This window comes from Aspergillus puulaauensis, chromosome 4 (assembly GCF_016861865.1).
Source record: "Aspergillus puulaauensis MK2 DNA, chromosome 4, nearly complete sequence".
NCBI lineage: Eukaryota > Fungi > Ascomycota > Eurotiomycetes > Eurotiales > Aspergillaceae > Aspergillus > Aspergillus puulaauensis.
In genome coordinates this window covers 983,441-1,002,958 of record NC_054860.1, presented here as the reverse complement: position 1 = coordinate 1,002,958, position 19,518 = coordinate 983,441, and the positions used below count along the sequence as shown (strand labels likewise).

The window sequence follows — 19,518 nt, the reverse complement described above, 5'->3', positions numbered from 1 at the left end:
GTAAACAAGAGAAAAGTTATGTGTCGTAATAATGTCTCAAGAAATTAATATGACAGCAAAACTAATTATTCAGTGTCGCCGGCTGTCAAAGGAAATTGCTTGCTCAAATATGTGATCTCGGCTTCATTTCGCTTGGAATTTGGCCAAAAACGTTCAAGAGCTTGGACCAAGCTTCATATCACGTGACAGAACGCTAGTACTACTTGGGTATGGCACGTGCCGCCACAATCACCGCTAAACTCCGCGCCGGAATAAAGAAGTTACGGCGCCGAGTAATTTTTTTGATGGATGCGCTTGATACTGCTAAAGCTCGAAACATAGTACGAGGCCACGCACTCTCGGCGGCGCTGCTTTATTTTGCTACCGTCATCATCAAAGATGGTAGCAGTATCAAAACCTTCGCGGTCCAAGCCCGCGAAGCGTGTGAAGTCTGGAACCGAGACGACCAAACAACATCGATTCGAGCCGTTTTCGCAGCGTGTGACGAAGTTGAAGATCGATCCTATCCACCGAGTACGGCGACCCAGCTTTGGCGAAGAAGGAGATGAAACCTCCTCTTATTTCCGGTCGGCGTTCGACCACTGGGCGGAGTTGAATTTGTCGGAAAACTTTGTCGCATTTTCCCGTCGAGTGAACCCGCTATGCGAGAGTCTGGCGCAGATTCTTTACTACGAAGAGAAGATATTCAACTTACTGGTGGAACACATTGATAAGCGGGATAGTCTCTCAATAGAGCCCCTCCTGAGTCTGCTCTCCCAGTTTGCTCGAGACTTGGGTGTGCGGTTTGAGAAGTATTTTGCTACTTCGGTAACCTTGGTCGCATCCGTCGCAGCCACCCATCTCGATGTTGAAGTGGTTGAATGGAGCTTCACTTGCCTGGCATGGACTTTCAAATTTCTCTCCCGGCTTTTGGTTCCGGACTTGCGGCAACTGCTCGGTATCATGACACCATACCTTGGAAAAGAACGACAAAAACCTTTCGTTGCTCGATTTGCTGCGGAGTCTATGTCGTTCCTGATTCGGAAGGCGGGATTGGTCTACTATAAGAACCCTGAGCCTCTTCAGCTGGCGATATCATTCTTGTTCGACGACTTGCGGCAGGCCGGAGCCGACTCGAAAAATGTAGAACTGTACCAATCGGGCCTTATGGCGATGTTCTCCGACTCGATAAAGGGAATCAACAACGGGCTGCATTCGAACGGAACGGATATTTTCCAATGTCTTTTAAAGTCGATATGCACAGATGATAGCCTCCGGAGCAGCCTTGCACTTCAAGTCGCCAACGGAGTGTTGATCAACGTCATTCATAGTACGACTGCCGACACATTTGAACCAATAATTGATTTGATAATCTCCTACATCCAGTCGAACAGTCGGAATGATAGCAGCTATTTCCCTATCGTATGCTGTCGGTTGGTCTTTCTCTGTGTTGTTACTCGCAAAGGAACCCGAGTGAAGAACTGGAAACCTGTGCTCGAGAGCCTACTACTTTTGCTCCAGGCTGCTGAGAATGTGGCTGGTGCGTATACTGATGCTATACCCCAACTGCTCGCTGCAGTTGCATACTCCCTTCAGGTATCGCCTATGGACGAAATGCTACCATTAATGCGTCCGCTCATGGAGGTTGTAACCGCTGAGCGGCTGTCGACCTATTTTCTGTCGTTCTGCGCTAACTTCTCCGAATGGGGTGCCGAGCGGTTCCACGGCGTTGTTCTTCCATACTTTCAGAGGTTTGTCTAATGCGCTCTGGTGATTCGAGCTCGTACTAATATTCTTTCTTAGATTTGTGAATAATTCATGGGAAGACCATGAGTACGAACTATGCTTATCCTTACTCCGCCTAAGTCGAACTGGATGCATCACGTCCCAAGCCTCAAAGCCTGGCTATATTGCTTGTCCGGCCTCATGGAAGTCCCGAATCCGTGATACATTGCGCAAATCCGATTCAACTTCTTCGGGTATGGCGCTCCTCAATGCGTACACAAAGCTTCCTGATGCTCTTTCGTTATCTGCGGACCCTTCCCTTTTACCCGATATGGCCGACGTTTTGCATGACAACTTGGTCTCGGTGTTGAGAGATGTGGAATCTTCCCCGACGCCCAGGACTTACTTTTTTCTGGGACATGGTTTCAAAACCTACGTGAATCTGGGTTCAACTTTGGGCAAACTTGATACAAATCTTTGGGAGCCGGTGATTGCTGTTGCTGCGAAGTACTCCCGACTGCATGCCTTCCTCGAAGCAGTATTGACGTACATCTCTGCGTGCTCTGAAAAGGTTGACGTTGACACATCTGGTATCGAAAAATTTGCGAGTGCTTTAATAGACAACCTGGCAGCACCGTCTCAGCAGCTGCGCCTAGTATCTTTGAAGATATTACGTGGTTTGGTCACGGCTTCAGGCGAAGATGCTTCGCTCATCTCTACAGCCATCGAGATTGATGAGAGCGAACTAACCCTACAAAGTGCCCGTGTATTGTCAATGCAGGTTCGGAGAATTCCATTAGCATATCCACAAGTTGCCTCGCGTAAGTGGATGGCTAGACTGCTCCCAACATTTTGTTTTGGGCTATTCTCAAAGAAGTTGGCGCCCCTGTGGGATGACTCTGCGTCTGCTTTGAAATCCATGAGCGAACATGCCGAAGGAGAAAGGATCATCACGGAGCTGGCGACACAATGGCTTCAAGAAAGGGGGTCAACTGCCCCGAGTGAAGCAGAGGATGACGATGACGAAGACACCCAAGTGTCTGGATATTACCAATGCTTTAACGCAGCTAAAGTTGAGAGGTTATGTGCAACCCATTTTCAGTCTTTCGAGCCAGTTTCGACCTTGACACAAGAATTTGAAAAGGACCATACATTGTTAGACGTGGTCCCAGCTGCTCCACGTACCCAGGCCCTCCGTGTATTCAATGCTATCCCCAACATAGCAGAGAAGCGCTCCCGCCAGATTGTGCCATTGTTCCTTTCATGGGCCCTGCAGGACGAAGATTCCACTACGGATGCCCAGAACCCGGATCAGCATTCATACATCCCCTGGGGTTTCCACGACCGTTTGGCATTCCTCAAACTTCTTGGACAATTTATCAACCCATCTGTGCTCTACCGAGCTCCAGAAGTCCGTGATGCGCTTATGGGACTACTTTGCCATGGAAATTCTGAAATCCAAAAGTGTGCACTCAAGGCTGTATTTACTTGGAAAACTGCAGGCATTGTACCTTATCGCGAAAACCTTCTGAATGTCTTGGACGAATCGCGCTTTAATGATGAGCTGGCGGTGTTTGTTCGCGTTGGTAAGGAAGACAGCCTGATTGAGGAACAACACCGAAACGATGTCGTTCCGATCATCCTTCGACTTCTCTATGGTCGGATGATTTCCAAAGCTAGTGCGAATGCCGGCCAGGCAGGGCAGACTGGACGACGTAAAGCCATTTTACGAACTCTAGCCCAGCTCCCCGATCGTGATTTTGACATATTCATGCGAATTGCCTTTGGCCCACTTGGCGACGTCCACCTGGTCAATAACGATCAGGTTGACGGTGAACCCTTCTTGCACGAACTAGTCGGCCCAAGGAAACAGATGGGTCTGCTCAAATTGATCGAAACCGTCTATGAAACCCTCCAGACTCGCATGACTCCTTACGCGGAACAGTCTATGGATGTCGTTCTGCACTGCCTTGTTCGAGCTTGCCGCACATTGGCAAAAGAGCAGCAAGCCGCCACTGGAGACTCCCAGGAGGGTAAATTAGTTAATGTTTTGCGGAACATTCGGCAAACAGGTATTCGCTGCCTTGACCTTATATTCTCCGTCTCGCAGGGCCGAGATTGGTCTTCACGCGTTCGCATTATCTTCGACGAAGTCATAAACCCGCGGGTGGATAACTTCGCAGTAGAGACAGCCCAGGGTATCTCAGGTTTGCTAAGGCTATTCCATACCTGGGCTTCGGCTTCCGGATCTTCATTCTACCTTGCAAAGTTCAACAATGTCCTTCTCACCAAAATAGTGGATTGTCTCGGCGTCGAGTCAGCTCGTGATGAAGTTAAGATATTCGTCATGGACGAAATTTTGACTCCACTGGTTGATATATCCTCTGGAAAAGAGCTCGAAGAGGATGAGGAGATGGGCGATTTCTCGGCCGATGAGATTCGCTCGGAAGTCCTATCTCCTCATACCGAGCACACCCTCTCCCACCTCGGTCGTCTTCTGAAGCGCGGTCCGTCCAAACCGGTGCTAGTTTCTGGCGTCCATACTCTCTCACGCCTGGCTCCTTGTGTCGAGTCGTCGAAGGAGACGTCGAGCTTGATCAACATATTGACATACCTTCTCCGCCAGCCCTCTGATAGAGTCTCGCCAAAGACAAAGTCGGACCTTCTCCACAGCTTGGAGCACTTCTTGCCCCTCTATAATATACATGAAGACGAGGAACTGTCCCGAGAAGTATTTGAAGCTGTGTGCTCCATGTTTGACTACTTCAGGGACAACAAAAATCGGGAAGTGTTGTCAAGGGTTTTCACTGCTTTCGCGAACCATGTGCCCGAGCTGTCCCAAGTAGCTTCTCTCTGCGAAGATTTGAACTCCATATCTGTCAAGAGACTCGGGGTGGACTATGAGCGACGCCTACAAGCTTTCAGAACTTTGAATGAAAGCCTCTGGGACTCGCTGAATGCCAAACAATGGCGCCCCCTACTGTATAATATGCTCTTCCACGTTAAGGATGAGGAGGAGATGGCTGTACGATCCAGCGCTTCGTTCGGTCTGAAGCGTTTCATAGAGCGAGCTGCTCACGCCGATACAGCTACACAGTCATTCGAGCCACTTGTCAAGGAAATATTGTTCCCTGCGCTGCAAGCTGGAATGCGACAAAAGTCCGAGCTCATCCGGACTGAGCTCTTGCAAGTGCTTGGCCATTTGGTCAAGCTAAACCCGACGCACCCTGCTGTGCACGATCTGCATGTGCTGCTCGTTGGTGACGATGAGGAGGCCTCGTTTTTTAATAACGTTCTCCACATCCAGCAGCATCGCCGTCTCCGGGCTCTTCGACGACTGGCTAACGAAGCTGCTAATGGTAAAATCCAATCATCGAACATCAGCACGATCTTTATTCCGCTGAACGAACATTTCGTGTTTGATGAGGCTGCTGATGAGAACGCCCACAATCTCATTGCGGAAGCCGTGTTGACCATTGGTGTGTTGGCCGAAGGGCTGGATTGGAATCAGTTCAGGGCTATATTCAGGAGATACCGGAGCTATATGCAGAACAAATCCGGAATCGAGAGGAGCGTGTTGAGGCTTTTGGGGAGGATGTCTGATGCGCTCACAAATGCGATGGGCCAATTCAAGCCAACCAAACCCGAGGTGGAAAGTGGCGATACTGATGCTGATATGGATGTGTCACCGCCGTTGAAGTCCACGCTTGCTCGATCAATACCCTCTGCATCTAAAGTCGCGAATGAGCTTACCACCGGTTTTATCCCTGTGTTGACGAATTTCATTCATCACAAGGATGAGGCTCAGATGAGCTTGCGTCTTCCAGCAGCGGTTACTACCATCAAGCTCATGAAGCTTTTACCTGCGCAGGATATGGCTATCCGGCTGCCTCCTGTCCTCCTCGATGTTTGCAGTATCCTCAAAAGTAAAGCACAGGATTCCCGAGACACAGCCAGGAAAACACTAAATGACATCGCTCTCCTTCTGGGCCCTGATTACATGGGCTATATACTCAAAGAGCTAAGGCACACTCTCAAACGTGGCTACCAGCTCCATGTCCTGTCATTCACTGTTCATTCCATCCTTGTAGCCACAACCGACGACTTCAAGCAAGGTGATTTAGACTACTGCTTGGCAGATCTCAGTTCTGTGGTCATGGATGACACTTTCGGCACTGTTGGCCAAGAGAAAGACGCCGAAGACTATGTCAGTAAGATGAAGGAGGTCAAGAGCAACAAGAGCTACGATTCCATGGAGCTTCTCGCCAAGAACTCGACCATCCGGAATCTCGCTAGTCTCCTGCGACCGTTGCAGTCGCTCTTACGGGAGAAGCTCAATTCTAACATTGTGAGGAAGGCTGATGAACTTTTGCGAAGAATTGGTATCGGTCTGCTGAGGAATCCAGAGGTTGAGAGCCGCGACCTCCTGGTATTTTGTTACGAGGTTATGAAGGATGCCTACAAGGAGCCGTCCCAATCGGATACCCAACTCGCCAAGTCTGCGCAGGAGGAGAACTTCTTGATCAACATGAAGGGCCAAAGACGGAATGAGAAACGAGGGAGCACTTCCTCGTATGTTTACAAGCTGGTCCGCTTCTCATTCGACGTTCTTCGCTCTGTTCTCAGCAAATACAACTCTCTCCTTACACCCGCGAACATGGCTGGCTACATTCCCATGGTTGGAGATGCCCTTGTTCAGGGCCATGAGGAAGTTAAAATCGCGGCTATCCGATTCCTTTCAACCATTGTCAAGCTTCCCCTAGCGGAAATTGACGCCAACGCCCCAGTTTACCTCACCGAAGCTGTCAAGCTTATCAAGGAGGCCCCGAGCACAAACTCTGAAGGCGCACAGGCGTCGCTTAAGTTGATTTCTGCCATGCTTCGGGAGCGGAAGGACGTTAAACTCAGAGATGGACATCTCGCCTACTTGCTTCAGCGGCTCACTGCTGATATTGAGGAGCCAGACCGCCAGGGTGTCACGTTCAACTTCATCCGTGCCGTCATGGCTCGAAAGTTTGTGGTCACTGAGATGTACGAGCTTGTTGACAACATTGCTATGATGATGGTTACGAATCAAACTAGATCTGCGCGTGACTTGGCCCGTGGTGTGTACATTCACTTCCTCATTGAATATCCCCAGGCCAAAAATCGTTGGACGAAACAGCTTAGTTTCCTGGCCAAAAACCTTGAGTACAAGCATCAAGATGGCCGCCAGTCTGTCATGGAGGCAATCCATATGCTGCTCTCAAAGACCGGGCAAGAATTAGCTCAGGACATCGTGGGTACATTCTTCCTCCCCATCGTCATTGCCATGGCAAACGACGATGCTGCAGAGTGTAGAGAAATGGCCGGTGCGCTTCTAGGCGAATTCTACAGAAGGGCAGACCGGGAGACAATGAAGACCATTCTCGAGCCTCTGAGGTCGTGGGTTGAACAGACCGAAAACCCTTTACTTGCCAGCACGGGATTGCAGGCCGTGCGAATTTACTTCGAAGTGGAAGAGACCGACAAGGACAAGGAAGCAGGTTTTGTCGCCCAAACTCTTCCGACAATTATGGGACCTATTATCAAGGATACAGAAACAGACAACTGGCAGACACTGTATTTCTCGCTGCAGCTCTATTCCAAGCTTGCCAAATCGGTCCCTTCAGTTGCATTTTCCAAGGATCGTGTCAAGACCTGGTCCCTCATCTGTGAATGCCTGTTCTATCCTCATGCCTGGGTGAAAACCTGCGCTGCTAATCTTGTTGGAATATGGCTAGCAGACTTGGCCAAGTCGAATGCCGCGAGTGGATATGGCTCCCTGCCCTTGGTCGGTACCACAGGACTTGCCATGGACAAGGATACAATGCTTTTATTGCTTCGTGCCTGTCTCCGCTCCCTTCGCACCCCAGGAATCAGTGAGGAATTAGCAATGCAAACTGTCCGCAACACTGTATTCCTTGGCCGATGCTCCGCGCAAAATGGTCTCAGCCTGCATGACAGTGAAGGAAACGATGATGAGGAATCAGACGCAAGTGATAGCGACAAGGATGAGGCTGCCGATGGAGAGAAACAAGTTGGTCCCAAGACAAAATCCGCCCTGCGATATATCTTCGAGCAAGCATCTTCTATTCTACGGAGAGAGGTCATTAGCACCAAGGCGCCATCCTTGATTCCGAAGAACGCTTCTATCGGTCTCGTCGCTGCTCTTTGCCGCCACCTGGAACCAGAACAAATTCTTGAGTCACTACCTGTTATACTCCTTCCTTTGCAACACTTGACCGACTCATCGATTCCGGCACCGCGTTCGTCCGAGGAGGCTTTCCGAGAATCATACAAAACGCTTGTTTCCAATTGTCATGAGATTCTCGACCTCTTGCAGAAGAAGCTCGGCACTACCGAGTACATTAACCAAATGTCTCTTGTTCAAGAGGCCATCAAGAAGAGACGTGAGGGTAGACGGGTCAAGAGGCGCATTGAAGCAGTTACAGAGCCTGAGAAGTACGGACGCGATAAGAAGAGGAAGAACGACCGCAAACGCGAGAAGAGAAGGGAGAAGGGAGCGGAACACCGAGGTAGAAGACGAGGTTGGTAAGGACAATCCAACTTTATGGCTGCATATTTCAACGATCTGGGCTTTAGAAATCGGCGTTAAAGGGAAAGGAGAAAGCATTTTTATTACTATAGTACAGGGTTGGAGTGCAAAAGTATTTTCACGATATGTGAGACGAGTGTATAGTGAACTTCGATGAGGTATCATAATAGAAACAACCCAAATTTAACGCCTCCCTTCATATATGCTCCTTTGCATAGGTTGCTTCTTTAGCAGAATAATAAACACTTGGCAGCTTTAGATAATTCTCGCCTGGTGCGTATCATTGTCATATTCTTTCCGAGTCACAGTCCCATCATCCCAGAACTCCATATCCCCCTGGAGTTCTCCACGCGTAATAGACTGACCACGTTCTTCCAGTAGATCTTCCAACGTCCTTTTCCGATCGAAGAAGATACCGAGGTGATCGCTGATAACATGGCGGTTTTCACAGCTCGGGCAGCGAATCAGGGTGGTGCCACGGTGGTATCCATGCTTTGATACACGATGCGAGGAACGCTCTCCACACGGCCTGCATGTGAATGTGAGTCGGTACGCGGGCTCTTGCTCCCGGCGTAATCGGTTCTGCTCTGCGTTCTCGGCGTCTGTTTTAGGGTTGGACTGGCGATCGGTAAGAGGAGCGGAATTGGATGTGGAAGAGTCGGATGAATCGGACGAGCCGGACGAATCGGACGAGCTAGAATTGTAGCGGATGTTGATTGAGGGGATGGCAATTCTGCTGCGGCTTGGGAGGCTTCGCAGAAGCGATGGTCGATGGTGGCAACTGAGCTGAGAATAGAGACGAGGAGCTCCCCCGGGGACAGAGAGCCGAGGAAAGGCTCTGTGAGCGGCACGGAGGCCTTGTGAAACGCGTAGAGACTGGTGCATGGTGTGTGAGGATAAAATGAAGTCCGATGATGTCGTGTAGATCAAGGCGTAGATGAATGAAAGAAGAACGTTGAAGAAGTGAGTGTCACAGATTGTGAGGGCGAAGACCAAAGCGTTGCGCCGGACTTAAGTTCTTCCAGCTTCCTTCCTCCGCGGCCTTTTAACACTGGACTTTCACCACAATACAACATCTGCCTCTGGGGATAGAATGCATTCTGGGAGCAGAATACAGTTTTACTTGCCATATTCTTGAGGAAAACCTTATCTGTGTTGTTCAATCTAAGTTTGGTGGTGTGGTTCGCCCTCACCTAACCTCATACACTTCCGCTGCCCCGCCACTATCTCTGAACTGCTCGTGTTCAATCTGTGGATGGCAAAACTCCAGGAGCTCTGAAAATGTCTTTGAGAGCAAGGCAGAAGATCCGCGCTCCCCGAAGGGTATGATATGATTATTCTCCACCCATGCGAGCCTTGTGGTCTCGCCGACTCCAGCCATAGACCCGCTTGGTTGATTCTTGTAACTGGATTGCTAATGGATCGGAATATAGGGCTTTGCGACGAGCGGAACAGACGGTTTCGAATCGAATTGGAAGGACTTGTCAAGTTCTCTGGCAAGAATCCACACCAAGGATGCCTCGGACCTGTCCTTCGAGCAACTTTACCGCAATTCATACAACATCGTTCTGATCCAGCGCGGAGACGATTTATATGAACGAACGAAACAACTCGAGAAAGAATGGCTGTGCGGAGAGGTAAAAAAGCGAGTTGTCGCTGGGATTTCTCCTGGCCTTCTGCTTGCGAAGGAGATTGTTGATATGCAGGACCAGGCTACTGAGAGGCGGGCGGCCGGAGAGAAGTTTCTCACGGCATTGAAGGAGGCCTGGGAGGACCATCAACTGTGTATGCAGATGATTACGGACGTCTTGATGTATATGGTAAGTTTTGTTTATTGAGGCGCACAACCGAGTGTTTCTAACGGAGGAAATCCGAATTTCTAGGATCGAGTCGTTGTGGGTCGGAAGGTTTCTATCTATTCTGCTGCCATGGCGTTGTTTCGTGACCACGTCTTGCGATCGTCAATACAATCCGACGAGGCAACGACGGTTGACGATGTGCTTAAATCCACGGTGTTGTTCATGATCCAGTTGGAGCGGTCTGGGCATATGGTTGATCGGCCTTTGATCCGCCACTGCATTTACATGTTGGAGGGTTTATATGAAACGGAGGCAGAAGAGGAGTCTTCCAAGCTCTACTTGACCTCATTTGAGCCGGAATTTCTCGAAACCAGCACAGCTTTCTACCAGGCCGAGGGTAAACGACTGTTGGGGACGGTAGATGCGGCCACTTTCTGCGGTGTTGCCTTTGATCGAATAGCGGAGGAGAAGGAACGATGTCTCTATACGCTATCCCACCTTAGCGAGCCCAAGATCAAGGACGTGCTGGACAATGAATTGATACGCAATAATCTTGCCGAAGTCATCAATTTCGAGGGGACCGGAGTTCGAGTCATGCTGGATCATGACCGAATAGACACCCTGAGTAAAGTTTATGCACTCAGCGCACGGGTTGATCCAAAAAAGCCTCATCTAACCGCGGCGATACAGAAGCGTGTCGTAGAGATGGGACGAGAGATCAATGCTGCATCAACTGCATTCTCACAGGCATCCACGACCGCGAAGTCGACTGGAGCAGATGCAGGCCAGAAAAGGGATAAAGACAAGGAGAGGGAGAAGGAGAAGGAGAAGGAGAAGGAGAAGGAGAAGGAGAAAGAAAAGCCCGTGAACCAACTGACGACATCTGCCATCAAATGGGTCGATGACATCCTAGCCCTTAAGAAGAAGTTCGATGATATCTGGAAGGGCGCGTTTCAGTCTGATCAAGTGCTACAGAGCGCGATTACGGCCAGTTTCTCCGATTTCATCAACTCTACTCCACGAAGCTCAGAGTTCCTCTCGCTTTTCTTCGACGAAAACCTCAAGAAAGGTATCAAGGGGAAAACAGAAACTGAGGTTGATACCCTGCTGGATAGCGGGATCACACTTCTGCGCTACATCAAAGACAAGGATCTCTTTGAGGCCTACTACAAAAAGCATCTCTCCCGCCGACTGCTCATGAAGCGATCGGTGAGCATGGATGCAGAGCGGCAAATGATCTCAAAGATGAAGATGGAGGTTGGCAATCAGTTCACTCAACGATTAGAAGCCATGTTTAGGGATATGACGATATCGGAGGAACTAACCGGCAGTTACAAGCAACACGTACAAAGGATGGGCGATCCCGATCAAAAGCGGCTTGACCTGGATATTAATGTCCTCACCAGCACCATGTGGCCAATGGAGATCATGTCGAGTACTAGAGACGGTCACATTGAGCCTCCATGCATTTTCCCTAAGGAGGTCGAAATCGTCAAGCAAAGCTTTGAGAAATTCTATTTGAGCAAGCATAGCGGCCGAAAGCTTTCCTGGCAATCTAGCATGGGCACAGCAGACATTCGAGCAACTTTCCAGAAGTCAAATGGTAAGACGCAGCGCCATGAATTGAATGTGTCGACCTATGCTATGGTTGTTCTTCTACTTTTCAATGACGTGCCCACGGGCGAGTCTCTCACGTATGAGGAGATTCAGGCGCGCACGCGCATCCCTGATAACGATCTTATCCGAAACCTGCAATCCCTAGCTGTTGCACCTAAGACTCGAGTCCTGAAGAAGGATCCTATGAGCAAAGACGTGAAACCCACTGATAAGTTCTACTTCAACAATGACTTCCAGAGCCCATTCTTGAAGGTACGTATTGGTGTGGTTAGCGGCAGTGGGAACAAAGTCGAGAACCAGGATCAGAGAAAGGAAACTGAAAAGAAGATGAGCGAGGAGCGTGGTGCTAGCATTGAGGCTGCCGTTGTACGGATCATGAAGTAAGTTTTCGTTATATATCTCCAACATATAAACAGCTGTCGCTAACCAATACTTTCCCCAGGCAACGCAAGAAGCTGATTCACTCAAATCTGATCAGCGAAGTTCTTGGTCAGCTATCCACTCGATTTGTTCCGGACGTCAACATGGTCAAACGACGGATTGAAAGTCTGATTGACCGCGAATACCTCGAGCGTATCGCCGAGGAACCCCCTACGTACGGCTACGTTGCATGATTACACCACCTTCTCCTACTTTCTTCTTTTTCTTTTCTTTTTTACTATGTCTCTAGATGTATTGGCGAGGCGCACGCGGTGGTTGTTTTTGGTGCCATGAACTTATGATCAATGTTTCCTTACAGTCCTCAGCATGCCCTAGTTCACAGTCTTCGACTGGCTGGCCGACTGGTGCTGGTCCGGCGTTGGCTGATAGTCGTCATTGGGATCTTGGTGCCATTCCATTTCAATAAACATTTCAGCTCTTAAAAAAACGCTAAAAAAAAAAACCTTTTAAACCACAGATGTCCACTGTAGCTCTATAAACCACCAAGGTATCTTTCTAAGAACAAATCGCAATATCAACGCCGCATATGCAACCCACACCTACGCAAACTGTCACAAAACCAACTCTAAAAATCAATCAAGGACAAAATCATAAAAGTGCCATATCAATCATAAAACCTCCACATCTCCCCTCTCCCACGCCTTCCTAATCCCCTCCCACCTAACAACCCAGACATCGCCCATCTTCATCGTCGCCGCGCTAACCTCCTCGTCAACCCCATCCCCAGGCGGAGCAACAACAAGCACCTCCTCGGCAAGACATCTCACAAACAATGCCTCCCGAGTATCCGGTCCCTGAACCATACTCGTCCCACCGGCATTATCATCCAACCGTCTCAACTGCGGCGGAAACGACGAAAGAAAACTCGACCCGAAGTGCCGCGCCAGGAGCGTCTGGTGCGTGTATATGAAGTTTGCTTCAGATGGCGACAGCGGCGACTTTGAAGGGAGGGATTCAGGGTCTGGCACGGGGACTGAGTCCTCAGGTTGTTGGAGCTTTGCTTCCGTGGAGCCTGAGGCGGGGGGTGGGATTGGTGCTGGTGAGGAGGACGAAAGGAGGAGGTAGTACATGCTGTGTTTTGTGAGTTTTGAGAGCCGTTGGCGGAGGAGGGAGCGCAGGAGGTATTGGGTGCGCGAGAGATCGGTTTGGAGGATTGAGAGGGTGAGTGTTGCTGTTGCGGTTGCGTTGCTTGCGGAGGCGGCTGGGTCTGAGGAGGCGGCGGCGAGGTCTTCGATTGTTTCGATCTGGAACACGTTATTGAAAAGGCCTATAGGTAGTTGAATGGGATAGGTGTGTAGCGCACCTGATGCCGTACGCGTTCCATCATTCGGTCCATGAGGCGCGCTGGCCAGGGTAAGAGCTCGGGGGCGGTGCGCTCCGCGACCCAGAAGCGCGTGAGGAGTTGGTGATCGAGTGCCGTGGACTCTGGGCTGGAGACATCAGAGTGGTCAACGGAGGCGAGAATGTCGTCGATTTCCATGGCTGACGGCGAAATGCACAATTAGTGGGGGTTTGTTGTTGTGCTGGGAGACAATGATATGCGACAAGTGGGAGGAAATGGCGGAGCGAGGAAATATCTCGCTGCCTCAGGCACTCATATCTCCGCTTGTAGTTAACTATACTTCAAGTCCAACTACTGGATTTAACTTTTGTGGCTTTGGTTACACCTAACTTAATACGTCTATGCGGAACGAATTTATCTCGAAATGTTTCATTCTTCTGACAAAGGAAATAAGTCTTCATCTTTCTGCTCTTCCTAAAGTCGGATCAATAGCCGACGATAAGTGTTTTCTTGTATGTACAGTGCTCCAGCATCCCGAACGCCTCAAGGTTTCATATATTGCCCTGAGTGTATGTGAATATTAGGTCCGGAATGGCCGCACACAGTTAATTATCGTCTTATCGACGAGCCAAGCAGCGATATGTACTGTGCATGGCGAAGCATGGGGCTCCCTCGCATTATACACGAAAACGGGGCGGCGGATTAAAAGACGGTAGGTCAAAAAGAAACGTTTTGGAAAAGAAAATGCTTGCGGATGAGGTATCATAGAAGTAACTCGACGAGGTGTCCAAGCGTATTGGGGGTCCGTGAAGTATTCGTTGGAGACATAGGAGAATTAGGGAGAGAGTTGGTTCAAGTAAAATAACGCAGGCGGATTGCAAGCGATGCGTGCTGAAGAGCTGTTCTAGTGATGTAGCTGTCGTATCAGATGTTTTGGATCCATCTCGGTAACCCGAGATCTCAGGTGGAGTATCGTTTGGTGTGAAGGTGAAAGAAAATAAAATAAAATAAAAACAGAAACAAGTGAGTGTGAGTTTGGACCGTAAATACGCGACGTTCCTCGAGCCGAGTGTCCGCTGGATGTGTCTTTCGATGATCTTGAATGCAAATAGAACCCCAAACACCGGTATTGTCATAAAAGTCGTTCGACCAATGGATTATCCAAGAATTATAGGCCGACAAGACCCTACAAGAGGGCATGAGCGGATAAATCCGCAAGGAAATGAAGAATAATTGATGTGCCTTCAGCCTGGAATTAGTATGAGAGCATACGGCGACCGGAGAGGCGAGAGGCAGGACTGTCGTTGAATGGAGAAGCGAGAAGCTTGCGATCACCAGGGTTGTTTCGGCACCTTCCCGTGGGGCTATCCTCCATTTCAGGGGACTGCTGGCCAAAGGCGAAGGTTTGGGCCCGGCTCAACTTGGATCGTTGCTTAACTTTCCCAAGGCCGCGTTCACAAGCAAACTCGTGCTCTTTGGCGGACATTTCGACATAGTTTTGAGGGAAACACAGAGATCGATGCTCAGCAAAGAAACTACTGTAGCCTCCTTCAAGGATATACATATCAGGGTAAGACAGTTGCGGATACTGGTCCACGTTATAAGCACGATCCCGGTGTCGAATAAACTTGGCCATAAGGGGGGCTCTGTGAACGGAATACTCGCAGTGGAAGACTATCGCAGTCCGAGGTTGGGGGCTCGCGAATAGTTGTGCGGCCAGGTTCTCTTTGTCATTGTAATTAATAGCTCCAACGATGTGCCCGCCATCGTACTCATATTCGAACCGGCAGTCGATGATCATGATGCTGTCGAACTTTTCATTGTATCTCCCATCCTTGATATCCACGAGGGTAGCCTTGTTAATGCGAGGTAAGTTGTCTGCCTTCTCTTCAGGAATGAAGTGAGGAAGCTGCAGAGCCTGTGTTTCTTCGAAGTCGCTGATGGACTGGAGTGGTGCATTTGATGTATAAGAGGCCTCGCTGTCGGCAATAACATCCTCGGGATGTTCAAACATGCTCAATGATCGTCTACATTGCTTTCGGGGGCGCATGTGGGGGTGAGAACTCTTGCGGATTGAAGCGGCCGATGGTGATCCATTTCCACGGACGTGGCTTCCACAGCTCCCTAAGGACGGCCTTAATCTCGAACTGGAGAGACCACAGGAAGAATTATTCCGGATCAAGGGTCGTTCACGCTGGGGTGACTCATTGAACATGTCTTCCAGAGACGCTGCTACACCCGACGAAGCGCTGGTCTGGAATTTGAATGGGGGTCCTTGGCTCTCAGGGGCGGGCTTCGTCATTCCCAGCTGAAAGGACTGCGCTTTGCTCCTGGCCAGGCTGGGCCGTAAAAACGTCGGGCGTCTTCTCCTACAAGTGCACAAGTGATTAGACCCTCACATCCAAACAACAATCCCTCATTTTTGGAAGTATGCTCTTACTCTTGTTGTCCATCCTTCAGTGGTACCGTAGGTGACTCGGGGACGAGGCTATCGGCATTCGACATCATACTCGTGTCCATTGGGGAGCTCTCGAGCATAGGAGAGTCCAGCTCGATTCCAGGTGTGCTGGTGAATGGTGGCTTGTGAGGCAACGGAGACATGTCCATGATATCCATCGCGGGAGCAGGTGAAGATGGGAGCGGAGGAGTAGTCATCGCATCTTCTGCAGCCAGGTATAAATACGTTAGGATGGGTTCCTCGTCATTTTCGTCCAGTGTAAACATGAGCTCTTACCGTGTCTATTTCCATTCCCGAACAAACACGCAGAGAACAAAGACCGTCGTGGCGTAGCAACCTGAGGGCTGAAATCGTCTTTGTTAGTACCCTCTCACCCAACCAACGCGAATCGAACAAAGGGAGGCGCCGGGCAAACATAGCAGGAAGGATGACGAACCTCTGGTCGATGTGAAAGTTTTGGGACAGATCCGCAGCGAGGCTCGCTGTTGGGGATGAGCCCCGAAACGATTTCGTACCGAAATAGTCACCTTGAGATCTCTTCATAGACAAGTCTTTGAAGTTGAATCCACTCCCACCGAGCCCTGGCAAAGGACTAAATCCATGGTAGGACGACGGTGCATCCGAGCGAAAGCAATGTCCAAGCAGTACAGATGGAGGCTGCATGGCAGCCAATGGTGATGAATGTTCCATGGTTGCCCTAGACAATTCTTCTCCAAACCGGGTAGCCTTTCCCAAAATGCCAAGAAGCGAGGTCCTCCAAATCTGGGGATGCTATCTATCAGGGCATACGCTACGACGGCAGGTATGGATGGATGCAGTCACGCCAACTACACGTCCTGTGTTTCCTCAAATCGCAAAACTCGGATCCCGGCCTCAGAAAACCCTTCAAAATAGCTCCGAACCCGTAACGGACCAGCATGTACCCGGGACTTCCAAATGACGAAACCAGGATTACAGCGACATGGCTGGCAGGATCAAGCAAGGTGTAGGCGACGGGAGACGAGGTATGAGGGTGGGGGAGTAGCTGTAAAAAGCACGGAGTCATCAGCAAAACGCCCAAATGCAGTATCGCCAGGGGAAAGGCACATCAGTCTGGTACAATGGTACGCTAATGCAATGGGGCTAGATACCGGACAGCGGATCGGAACAAGGCGACGACAAGGTAAGAGACCAGATGCGAGCCCGGGCGAGACTGCGGCCTTAAGAGAGTGAGGAGAGAGGGAGGTGAGGGTTCTCAAGAAGGAAGAGAGAGGAAAGAGGAGAGGGAAAACGGCGTGGAAAAGTGAAGCTGAAGGGATGGACTTGTTGCATGGCAACGAAAGTGGGGAGGGATCTCCAGATGGATGCTCAGAAGAGCTTGAGCGGGCGTTACTGTACGGACTGTACAGCGCTTACTTACAGCCGGAGAATTTCCCTTCACTTGCAAAGTTGCAAGGGCCCTTATCGCCTCCGTCCTTGTTTGGTTTATTTAATCCTTACTGAAAGCTATTCTGTCGCTTCGACTATTATTTGCGACCGACAGTTGGCCACCAACTCCCCAACGCTAGGCCAAGCAGGCCGTGATCGGGGCATGTAGGTACCAGGTACAGACGGTACCGTACAGGAAACGACAGGCGAGGTGTCACACTGTCGTCAGCGAAGCATCTGGTTGCTCTCCCAATTATGGCAGACTGGGCCCGGTTGCTTCAGCGTCCCTCGTTGCCGGGACTCCCTTGCCGCCAGCGCAGCGCTAGTGTCCGCCCAGCGTATCAGGGCAGGGATGGACCTGGGGAGGCCGACCACTCTGAGTCCAGGGCTGGCTGAAGCACGATCCAGAAGGATTGCTGATTTCTGTGGACTCACTAAACTGACGGCCTCCAGACTCGATTTCTTGAGACTTGCTCTGACGGTTCGAGTTTGCTGTGCGACCTGAAACGGCAACAGCTCCAGGGCTCGAAACGAACCTCTCCTCAGCTCGAGCTTCCAAGGGTCTCTAGGTTTCATTTTCACCAACTGTATGACCCTCCTGACATATGCGCGGCGCCCTTCCTACAATGAACTCTCACCGTCCTGTCCAGGGCTGCAATGGGGAATCCCTCTCTGCTCGGCCGCCGAACTTGCCGTGTCTTTGATTTTTTTTCTTCTGCGCTTTCCTTTTTTGCTTTTTTTTATTTCAATTTTATACATCATTCCAAGGCCTAAACTGGAGATCGAATCTCATAAAATTCTCCACCCGCTCCACCTGCTCGGAAAAAAGTGCTTTCAGGAACGGTCGAACAGGCGTCGAGCCGCCCGCATGAGGCAATCCTGTCGATACTCGATAGAGACACCGCAGTCGAGTACCTGCATGGTTCGCCCTATCGCTGAACAAGCGTCAATTAGGTCAATAATCCCCGGTCAATAATGAACACCTCTCTCCAAACTTCATCAGACCTTAAACGCTATTTCCGATCGGAGAAAACTAGCACTGCCTTGATGATTTCATTGATGCGCAGCTTGAGCAGCCATTGCTCCGCTCGATGATCGTCCTATCTGGAATCCTGCATTTGCGCACGACTCGCTGGTCACTCCCCCAGTGCCCCGAATCTGGGTCCTATGCATGCTGTCTGTACGCAAAGCCGAGATCAACTTGAAAGTTTACTTCTAGACCCTGCATAGGGATACCGACCCTATCCCTTTCCTTCTTCGCCATTGTGTCTCCAGCCTATTCTCGATAACCGCTCCCTTCTCTTCGGACGGCATATCATCGGTTGAAAGGCTCGGTTGATTGAGCTCGGAGTCACCGACGGCAGAGCTGCGCCTGAGGGAGACCTCAGCTGAAAATCGTCAACTCGTCATTCGTCACTGATTTACAGTCGTACGTCCGGTGTACTTCGGTCTCGCAGCCTCGCAAAAAGTTCCAAAGTCTGTCATCGACGCGATGAGCCTTGCTCGAGCTTTGAGCCATGTGCTTTGGCCGGATCTTTCTTTATGGGGGCCTGTTCTGAGAGGTTGCGATGCACTACCAAAGGTAATCTACTCGATGGGACGATGACTTTTATCCTTCATCCCCACTTAACAGCTCCCCTCCAACACGCTCATCTCGTCTCATGATCCATGATCAGACTCGGAGGCTCTCCATTGGGAATGGTTCAATCGACAATCAAGCTGTTCTCAGCCGTGTGGGTGCTCCGCCACAATTGGCGGGATTCGCGAATCACGCCTTCGCTTTCAACTGCCTTTAAGCTAGCAGCGATGATTACATCAACAGCCCCTCATCGCAAAGTCATTCTATCTTGATCGGTTGCAGAGCCCCTCATCGTCGAGGCGCCGTCAGTTTGATGTACTCCGTGCCCATGTGCCATGGTCCATACATTGTACGATCTCCCCCACAGGATGACCGGCGGTGATGGCTCTGGAATTTCCTCCAAATTCACGGCAGACTTGCAATTGATTCGTCCGCTCTGCTTCGTAGGCGCCCAAGGCTTTTTCTCGCTTCCATAGCGTCAACCAAGACTTCTATTTTTGCTTCCCGTCAGGGTAGGATTCTGTACTCATTGCGCAGCCACACAGCCTCTTATTGCAAGACTATTGTCGTCTCCCGCGCGCTCGGACTCGAGTGATCAAGGAAGATTCAGCGCCTAGACCAAAGTCAAGTTAACGATAGTTACCACGGGACATC

The 19,518-nt window shown here is 50.2% G+C and overlaps 6 protein-coding genes across 6 annotated transcripts; 2 read left to right on the top strand and 4 right to left on the bottom strand.

Annotated features, from left to right (window-relative positions):
• Positions 1–378: 378 nt before the first annotated feature.
• UTP20 (putative HEAT repeat protein (DRIM)) lies at positions 379–8,281 on the top strand (the record flags this gene model as incomplete). Its single annotated transcript, XM_041703490.1, has 2 exons — positions 379–1,730; positions 1,783–8,281. 2 exons carry the CDS (start codon positions 379–381, stop codon positions 8,279–8,281), a joined length of 7,851 nt encoding a protein of 2,616 aa, XP_041556170.1.
• A 255-nt stretch (positions 8,282–8,536) lies between these two features.
• APUU_40419S (DNL-type zinc finger protein) lies at positions 8,537–9,166 on the bottom strand (the record flags this gene model as incomplete). The annotated part of the gene is made up of 1 exon (XM_041703489.1): positions 8,537–9,166. The coding sequence occupies one exon, from the start codon at positions 9,164–9,166 to the stop codon at positions 8,537–8,539; it is 630 nt and encodes a 209-aa protein (XP_041556169.1).
• A 396-nt stretch (positions 9,167–9,562) lies between these two features.
• On the top strand, positions 9,563–12,311 carry CUL3 (cullin family protein; the record flags this gene model as incomplete). The annotated part of the gene is made up of 4 exons (XM_041703488.1): positions 9,563–9,604; positions 9,715–10,101; positions 10,165–12,077; positions 12,140–12,311. 4 exons carry the CDS (start codon positions 9,563–9,565, stop codon positions 12,309–12,311), a joined length of 2,514 nt encoding a protein of 837 aa, XP_041556168.1.
• Positions 12,312–12,746: 435 nt separating this feature from the next.
• sld5 (putative GINS DNA replication complex subunit Sld5) lies at positions 12,747–13,618 on the bottom strand (the record flags this gene model as incomplete). The annotated part of the gene is made up of 2 exons (XM_041703487.1): positions 12,747–13,382; positions 13,442–13,618. The coding sequence occupies 2 exons, from the start codon at positions 13,616–13,618 to the stop codon at positions 12,747–12,749; spliced, it is 813 nt and encodes a 270-aa protein (XP_041556167.1).
• A 479-nt stretch (positions 13,619–14,097) lies between these two features.
• On the bottom strand, positions 14,098–14,556 carry APUU_40416S (uncharacterized protein; the record flags this gene model as incomplete). Its single annotated transcript, XM_041703486.1, has 1 exon — positions 14,098–14,556. The coding sequence occupies one exon, from the start codon at positions 14,554–14,556 to the stop codon at positions 14,098–14,100; it is 459 nt and encodes a 152-aa protein (XP_041556166.1).
• A 119-nt stretch (positions 14,557–14,675) lies between these two features.
• On the bottom strand, positions 14,676–16,568 carry nimT (putative tyrosine protein phosphatase MIH1; the record flags this gene model as incomplete). The annotated part of the gene is made up of 4 exons (XM_041703483.1): positions 14,676–15,789; positions 15,861–16,083; positions 16,155–16,222; positions 16,315–16,568. The coding sequence occupies 4 exons, from the start codon at positions 16,566–16,568 to the stop codon at positions 14,676–14,678; spliced, it is 1,659 nt and encodes a 552-aa protein (XP_041556165.1).
• Positions 16,569–19,518: the final 2,950 nt, after the last annotated feature.